General features: G+C 40.6%; 1 protein-coding gene across 1 annotated transcript; it reads left to right on the forward strand.

The window, feature by feature from the left end:
- Nucleotides 1-470: 470 nt before the first annotated feature.
- On the forward strand, nt 471-1400 carry LOC103726306 (olfactory receptor 19). The gene has a single exon (XM_008823775.1). The coding sequence runs from the start codon at nt 471-473 to the stop codon at nt 1398-1400; it is 930 nt and encodes a 309-aa protein (XP_008821997.1).
- Nucleotides 1401-9413: the final 8013 nt, after the last annotated feature.

Genomic DNA, 9413 nt, shown 5'->3' on the forward strand with positions numbered 1-9413 from the left:
GCCTGCACACAAGCCCGTAACATGCTCATCTTTTTTGCTAACTGTTCTTATCTGGCATGCTGCGTGATTTTTTTCTTTACCTATTTATATATTTGTTTTCATTTTCTTCAATTATCACTCTCTCACTAGGTTTTAGGGACTTTTAAACATTTTTTCCTAGTGCTGGGGATGACATTTGCTCTATCAGTACTCATCAATCATTGCCTGGAGTGTGATCAGTATTACACTGCATTTCCCAACTATACTAAAGAATTCAGTTTTGTAATACAAGTCCTCATGGGGACAAACTTAGAGCGAGATAGTAGCCCCAAACCCATTATACAAGGGAATGCCCAAAAACGTGATATAGACTCATACACAAAACAAGCATTACCATGCTAAAGGTAGAGGATTAACTTTGGCTTTTCTGTCAAGCTAATGTTCTATAATTGCATAATAATTATGTCCTTTTTTGGTTACACTTTAGCTATATGGAGCTTCAAAATGACACACAAGTTTCAAAGTTTATTCTCCTGGGACTTTCACAAGATCCTCTATGGCAACCCTTCCTTTTTGGGCTGTTTTTGTTCATGTACCTGGTCACTCTGCTTGGAAACCTGCTCATTATTGTGGCCACAATTACAGATTCGCATCTGCACACACCCATGTACTTCTTCCTCTCCAACCTCTCCTTTGCTGACATCTGTTTCACCTCTACTAGCATCCCAAAGATGTTGGTAAATATACAGATGCAGAGCAAGATGATAACATACGAAGGCTGTATCACCCAGATATATTTTTTCATATCGTTTGGAGTCTTGGACAACTTTCTTCTAGCTGTGATGGCCTATGACAGATACGTGGCCATCTGTCACCCCCTGCACTACACAGTTATCATGAACCACCGCCTCTGTGGATTGCTGGTCCTGGGGTCCTGGGTCACAACTGCTTTGAATTCCTTGTTACAGTGTTCAATGGCACTACGGCTGGCCTTCTGTACAGACTTGGAAATCCCCCACTTTGTTTGTGAGTATAATCAACTGGTACTTCTTGCCTGTAATGACACCTTTCCTAATGTCATAGAGATGTATTTTGCAGCTGTGCTTCTGGCTGGTGGTCCCCTTGCTGGCATCCTTTACTCTTATTCTAAGATAGTCTCCTCCATACGTGCAATGTCATCATCACAGGGGAAGTACAAAGCATTTTCCACCTGTGCGTCTCACCTCTCAGTCGTTTCCTTATTCTATTGCACACTCCTGGGTGTGTACCTTAGTTCTTCTGTTACCCAAAACTCACAATTAGCTGCACGAGTATCTGTGATGTACAGCGTGGTCACTCCCATGTTGAACCCCTTCATCTACAGTCTGAGGAACAAGGACCTAATGGGAGCTCTAAGAAAACTCTTCAGAAGGAAGCCATGAAAGACACATTTATTAAGATGTTCCTTTGCCCCAGGGGATGAGCTCACACTGAGGGACATCCAGGGACACAAATATGACTTGATAGTCCTTAACATATATGACAGAATGCATGAAATACTGTGGAGCATTAAAGGGGGTGCAGCTAAGGGAGGGGGTGTAAATGTGATTAAGATGTGTTGTATGAAATACACAAAAATTTAATTAAAATTAGTAAAAAAGTTCCTGTCCCATTGACACATTTAGACTATAATCCTTTAATCCAATAATTAGGAGAACTTTATCTTTCCATTCATTCCCTGGAGTTTTAATTCCTTTCAACAGCATTGTTGATATTATGTAGCCTCATTAGTAAGAATTCTGTTCTCTGATAGCTGCTATTTTCCATTCCACTTTCCTATTTTCCACTGTTCTTCCTAGCATCATATTAGAGGCAATTTGGAGATCCTCCTTCATCTTATGATGATCTCCGACTCGTCTTCATACTATGGAATAAACTACACGTGACAACTGAGGCCACTGATATAATTTTAATTGAAAGAACTCTGTCCACCTTTCTTTCTCTGTTGCTACGTTATCACTTCTTACAGTGTAGACTTCAGCACAGCAGTATTTGGTGTTTGGTTGTATAAGTTTATTATAATTTTCATTTCATTTCTTATGTTCTGAAATCTCTTCTATGCTCGCCTCTAGTCATGAGGAGGGGCAGAAGGCATTCCTGAACAAGCACTCTGTCCTGATTTCCCTAGGATATCTGTGATAGAACTCCAACAATGGTCACTTTCTAGACTAGTTGTTTGAAGTAAATGTGAATGATTGGATAATTATGAATATTCTCTTCAAATATCAGAATATATTCCAAATATAAGAAGCCACCTATTTTTCTAAATGTATTCATTTTGGTTTGCATTGTTTATTGTACCAGCAAGTCATCTCCAAATAAATGGTTCAAAATAATGTTTTCCTGTTTTCTCACATAGATATCCATGTTGGGAAATAGTCTGTTCTTTCTGATCTTCTGATTCAGCTGTAGTCAAGTCTGAGTCAGCTGGGCTTGCTTTATTAGTTTTCATTGAAATCTTTCTTATTTCAGGGTGTGTCAGCCCTAGGCTGGTGGAGGGTGGCCTGGGTTGGATAGCCTCTGCAATGCTCCACACATGTTCTCATCTCAGCACATGCTGAATCTGATCACATGGTACAGCCAACATTGCAACAGAGATTAAGTAGTAGACGGACAAGTGGTCCCTTGAAGCACATCATTTCTTTCAACAGGGTCTACAAAGAAAATAAAACTACCTAAGACCAGATGAGTTTCACAGGTGGAGAAACACACTCCATCTCTCCATGGAGGGACTTGGCACTTAACACTGAAAAACTCAAGGATAAGGGGCTGGAGAGATGGCTCAGCGGTTAAGAGCACTGACTGCTCTTGCAGAGGACCTGATTTTGATTCCCAGCACCCACATGGCAGCTACAAACTGTCCTTAACTCCAGTTCCAAGGGAATCCGAATCCCTCTTCTGACCTCCGCAGCATTGCACGACATGGGTGTACTCACATACATGCAGGCAATACACTCATACACATAAAATAAAAAAAAATATTAAAAAAGAAAGAAAAACTCAAAGATAAATATGTGTGAATTGAATCAGTCTGTAAAAATGGCCCAGCACAGGCATTATCTAAAATTTAGAGCATTCTTCTTTGGTATTTCAAGGCTAAAGTTTTTAAATAATATTTTATTGATTGAGAATTTCATAAAATATGTTTTGATTATATTCAGATATCCCTTCATAATCTCCTCAAGAGCCCCAAGCTCCACCCCCTATCCCCAATCACTTCATTTACTCTATCATTATTAAAGCTTCTCAGGCCTAATTTGTGTTCCTGAAATACTCAGGTGTGGGTCCATTCCCCAGAGCCTTACAAACCTCCTCAGTGACACACCCTTGAAAGATTTTGAATCTCACTATCCAATAGCTTCCATATGCCAAAAAAAACCCTCAACTAGGACTAGGGCATTTTACCCGACTCCCCACTCCATGCTGTTTGTGTATTCATGTGTGTGACTCTCCTGTTGTGTCTTGAAATTTATTTTATTTATCCACAACTTTTGACTCTTAAAATCTTTCCACCCTCTTCCTCAATGATCCCCCATTCTAGGGAGGAGGTAATATAGGCATCACATATAGGGAAAATATCCCCTGTTCTCTTATTCTTGACACTATAACCAGTGTCTGTGTTAACTGCCATCTGCTGTAAGAAGGTGCTCTGTTGAGAGTTGAGCGAGAACTAATCTATGGGTATAACAATAAATTATTAGGAGTCAGTTTAATACTATGTCCAGTTAGCAAAATAATAGTAGGAAGATCTCCTTAGAGTCTGAGATATATCTAGCCACAGGTTCTTGGCCCTGATAACAGAGCAAAGAATGGGCCCCATCTTGTGAAGTGGGTCTTAAATCCAATTACACCAGGGGCCACATCTTGTCAGGCCAATTGGTTGTTGTTGGTTTTTATTGATGGAGAATTTTTTTAATTTTTTAATTGAATTTCTGTGTATTTCATATACAAAATTATCTTTATACCCTATTCCCCCTTCCCCTTTGGCACCTCCCATAGCCCCCCCATTGGAATTCATACATTCTGTCATTTGTATTAAGGCCCATTCTGTAAAGTTTAGTGTCTCAAGATGTCCCTCAGTGCAAGTTCATCCACCAGGGTTTAGTCAGCCTATCTAGAGTCTCTCTCTTCTGGAAGATCAACATTTCCTCACTCAGCAATATCAGCTGCCAATAGTTCTTTGACTAAGATTGGGGCTTCCTGTTCAATTTGCAAATTTCTGTGCTGGATTTTGTCTGCCTACATTTGCATGGGTCTTGTGCATGTTGACATCATTGCTGTAGGTTTGTATGAGAAAGGTCCCAGGTGCCTGTAGGGCTATTTCTGTATGATCATGCATCTCTTCCCTGGCTCTTACAATCTTCCCACCCCTTCTTCCACAATGGTCACTGAGCCCTGGGTGGGTGGACCTCAATATAGGAGTTCTGTCCAAGGACCCGCACTCTGACGTTTATTCTCTGTGTTTGGGGCATTTGTGGCCTTCTGTGTTCCTGGCCCCTCTGTTGCACAAGAGAGCTTCATTGATGAGAAATGAAAACTACTTTAGTGATCTCTTCATCCCTTGGTCTATGTTCTGTGAGTCTTAGGTGAAGAGGTTGTATCTTAGATGTGCCACTTAGGCTTGGGCAATTCACAGAGAATCTGTGTGTGGCCAGTGGTGTAACTCTGTAATAATCTCTATCTGTTGAAAAAGAAGCCACTTTGATCAGTGATTACTGGTATACTTGTCTGTACATTTAAGGATCCATATTTAGCACATAGTAAGAAATTACATGTGTCTAGGGATATGAAAGCCTTGGGTTTTCTCTAAGATCCTGTGACCTCTCCGGCTATGTGTATTTGGCCAGGTATACAATACCAGACATGAGTTTTCTCCCATTGAGTGGGCTTTAAGTCCAATTAGGTAGCTGTTGATTACCCCCAAGATGAAAGTGCCATTACTGCAATGATGTCCTTTACTGTGCTGGTCTTTAGGCCTATGTGGTTATTAGGCCTTGAAGCCAGGGATGAACCATCAATTGATGTTCTCCCTTGCCAGCTTGCATAGTGCTCTCTAAAGTTATGAGAGCTAGCCTTCAGGGGAGGTGGCTTCCAGGTCAGTTCCTGCTCAATTGCTCCAAATCCTATGTCCAAAGTATGTCCTGCCTACAGCAATAAGGTCTTCGCATCAAGTTCTGGGAGGCAGTCAAGGACTGTGGCAATAGCCTGTATAATTTTGGGAGTCTCTTGGACTAGCCTGGCCAATAATGCAAAGGAGGTTTCTCCTGTCTGGCACTGTTTCTTGTTATATAGTCTTCAGCTGTACTCATGGGCTCATGTAGGGATATTGTATGTGTAATTTTTCAGTAGGCTTTTGGGCTAATACAATTCCCTCTGGTTTTTTTTATACTATTTATCGCTCCTCTTTCTCTCCCTGTCTTGTCCTCCCTCCCCACCCTTCCCATTTAAAGTGTCCCCATTTTCCCCATTTCTCCCTTGATAATTTTTGTGTGTTATGGCCCCTCCTCTTTTGAGTTCCTTCTTTGCCTTTATCCCATAGTTCTTTGTATAACCCTCCTTTTCCCCCCTCCCCTTTAACTACCCTTTTATTTATTAACACATTTCTCCCTTAGTAACGCCTGTCTACTACTATTCTCTCTCAGGTTCCTTCTTTCCCTTTACCTCCCTGGTTTCCTTTCACTTTCCAGGTTCCTGCAGTTCCATCAGGACAAGCACTCACTTAAATGGATTTAATGCTAGGGATCCACAAATGAGGGAGAACATATATCTTCTTTTTCTGAGTCTGTTTTACCTAGTATAACAGTTTCTAGACCCATCCCTTTTTCCTGAAAATTTCATTATTTCATCTTTCTTTACTGCTGAGTAGAACTCCATTGTGTAAATGTACCATATTTTCATTAACCACTCATCAGTTGGGGGCACTTAGGTTGATCCCATCTCTTAGCTATTGTGAAAAGAGCAGAAACACACATAGTTGTACAAGTGTCTCTGCATTAGGATGAGTCCTTTGGGTATATGCCAAGGAGTGGTATAACTGGGTCATATAGTAATCTCATTTTTAGTTTTTGAAAGTTCTCCACAGTGCTGTCCATAAGGGTTGTATGAATTTGCCATCCCACCAGCAGTGAATGAGCATTCCCCTTTCCCCACATCCCCTCCAACATTTAGTATCATTTGTTCTCTTTTTCTTAGCCAGTCTGTCTGGGATAAGGTGAAATCCCAAGGTAGTTTTAGTTTGCATTTCCCTAATTACTAATGATGTTGAACACTTTTTAAGGTGTTTCTCAGCCATCTTTATTTCTTCTTTTGAAGATTCTCTGTTCAGATATTTAGCCCATCATCTTTTTCTTTTCTTTTTTTTTCCCTTGGTCTTTTTGAGACAGAGTCTCCCTGTAGCTCCAGCTGACCTGGAACTCACTACATAGACCAGGATGGCCTTGAACTCACAGAGATCCACCTGCCTCTGCCTCCAAAGTGCTGGGATTAAAGGCATGCACAGCCATGCCTGAATTTTAGTTTTCTCGAGTCTTTGTTTTTTTTATTTCTTTATATATTCTGGATGTTAAACCTCTGTCAGATGTGTCACTGGTGAAGATTTTTTTCCAGATCTGGGTTTTCTCTTCACTTTCTTAATTGTTTCTTTTGCTGTACAGAAGCATTTTAGTTTGAGATCCCACTTGTTCATTGTTGACATTAATTCTCAAGAAACTGGTGTCCAATTTAAAAAGTCCTTTCCTATACCTATATCTTTTAATTTAATTTAATTTAATTAATTTTTTAACAGAGCATATGGTAGGGGTTTATTTACAGAAGAATGAGTGCCCCACATTTACAACTCTGCCATAAAGTCCATACTCAAATACAGATCCTGTCACCTCCCAAGGCTGTACAAAATGGTGAGAGAGGTGCCTCATGGTGTTCTCAACTTATCTATCCTTTGCCCCTCCCCCCACATGCAACTAAGGTGAACTGATTGGGTGGGAGGGGTAACTGACTCCCCCCTCAACTCCCTGATGAGCAGGAGAAGGAGGTGTGACTATAGCTTGCCAGCATAGTGTTTGGAGGACTTTTCCAGGTAACACTCCACCCCTTCCTCTGGCTCTTACATTCTTTCCACCAACCTCGTCTGCAAAAGTCCCTGAGCCTTGGAGGGGGTGGTAGGTGTGGGATGATCTTCCTCCTGTTGTGGCAAGGCACTGAACTTTTGGGTCTCTGCATCATCTGTTTTCCATGGGCTGTTGTCTAGTTTGAGTGAGATTCCATCTACACCACATGGAGGCTGGATCCAGGCACTCTCAGGTGTCTGCTGGGTTCTCAGCATCTAAGCCAGATGGAGGCCAGAACAGCCACTCCCCATGCCTATAGCTTGTTTTCTTCTAATACTTTCATTTCCAGTTTCACATTGAGGTCTTTGATCCATTTGGAGTTGACTCTGTGTAAGGTGAAAGATAAGGATCTAGTTTCATTCTTCTACAGATGGAGATCTAGTTTTACCAGCGCTATTTGTTGAAGATGCTCCTCTATTGTGTGTGCTTGGAATCTTTGTCAAATATCATGTGAGTGAAATTGTGTGTACTCAGGTTTGGATCTTCAATTATGTTCCACTGATCTATGTGTCTATTTTTGTGGCAGTGCCATGTTGTTTTTATGACTACAGCTCTGTAGTATAGTTTGAGAAATGGTGTGGTAATCCCCCCAATGTTGCTCTTTGTGTTCCAGGTTGCTTCAGCTTATCTGGGATCTCTTGTGTTTCCATATGAATTTAAGGATGATTTTCTTTAATTCTGTGAAGTGTGTCATGGAGATTTTGATTGGCATTGCAGTGAATCTATATATTGCTTTTGATAGGATGCTCATTTTCACAATATTAATTCTTCCAATCCATGAGCATGGGAGGTCCTTCCATTTTCTGGTGTCTTCCTCAAGCTCTTTCTTTAAAGATTTAAAATTTATGTTGTAGAAATCTTTGATGTCTTTGGTCAGGATTATTCCAAGGTATTTTTTTGAGGCTATTGTGAATGGAAGAGTTTCCCAATACTCTTCCTCTGATTGCTTGTTATTGGTATATAGAAGGGCTACTGATTTTTCTAGATTAATTTTATAACCTACCACATTACTGGAGGTGTTGGATCAGTTCTAGGAGTTTTCTGGTTGAATTTTGGGGATCTCTTAGGTATAGTATCATATCACCTGCAAAAAGGAATAATTTGACCTCTTCTTTCCCAATTAGTACTCCTTTAATTTCCTTCTCGTCTCTTATCACTCTAGCAAGAGTTTCACGCACTATGTTGAAAAGGAGTGGAGATAGTGGACACCCTTATCTGGTACCTGATTTTAGTGGGAATGCGTCCAATTTTTTTCCACTTAGAATGATATTGGCTGTGGGTTTGATGTATATACCTTTATTTTTTTAACTTTAAAAAACTTCATTGAGAATTTCATAATGCATGTAAGGTGTTTTGATCAAATCCGTGCCCACTCCCTCCCTCCAACTCCTCCCATATCTCCCCATCACTTTTTTCTGACAACTTCATGTGCTCTTTCTTTTATTTCCTTCTCTTTTATGGGGCTTTTTGCTACACTAACATTCCCCCCTCTGAAGAGGTAACCCTAAAACCTTTAAGGGATTAGATAAAACCTCCCAAATACTTTTTACATTTTGGCGTTTGGAATAGAGTATGTTGCCAAGAGGCCCAAGAACATTTTGACTTTTACCCAAGAAACTGGATTTTCTCTGGTGTCTTTTTACCCTAACTGCCTAGCCAATTTCTACTTCCTATTCTTATCACACCTTCCTCTGAAGACGTTACCCAAATTGCCAATAGGAAATTGGGACACAGACTGCTCTGGCTTCTTCTGTGCTGGACAGGGACACAGAGTAAGGCAATCGGGGTACCCCTTCAGTGGCTCTATCTAGAAGACTCCCAAACTGCATAACTCTTATCCATAGGGAGAAAAGAAAGTCCTTGACTGGTGAATGTGAAGGAAAAGGAAAGGTAAGATTAGTTAGGATTACAAGTCCTAGACAGGGAACCAGAAAAAAAGTTAGAACCGGGCAAATTTCAAATGTTCATTTCAGAGTCCATTGGAATTCCTTGACCAGAACTTCCAAAAGCACCCCTCTATTGGTTTCCTCCTCATTTTTCTTTTGTCTTCCAAGGCTGGAATCAACAGTGATGGACTCAGGGTTTGTTTTCAGGCACTTTGATAGCTGTTCGAGTGATTAGAATCAGTGTTAGTTCCCTCTCAAAGGCTTCTAGATGGGGGAGAAAACAAATTTAGTCATCATTTTTAGAACAATAGTGTGTTGTCTCCCTTAACTACAGGTGGACACTACAGTATTGCAGACCAAGATCTGAAGTCTTACATCTGAGCAGCACTTTCTGGTTAGGAAC

Source organism: Nannospalax galili, unplaced genomic scaffold, assembly GCF_000622305.1.
Source record: "Nannospalax galili isolate Female #2095 unplaced genomic scaffold, S.galili_v1.0 scaffold788, whole genome shotgun sequence".
Taxonomy (NCBI): domain Eukaryota; kingdom Metazoa; phylum Chordata; class Mammalia; order Rodentia; family Spalacidae; genus Nannospalax; species Nannospalax galili.

Coding starts and splice junctions, on each gene's coding strand:
- LOC103726306 (XM_008823775.1), top strand. CDS start 471: ATGGAGCTTCAAAATGACACACAAGTTTCAAAGTTTATTCTCCTGGGA.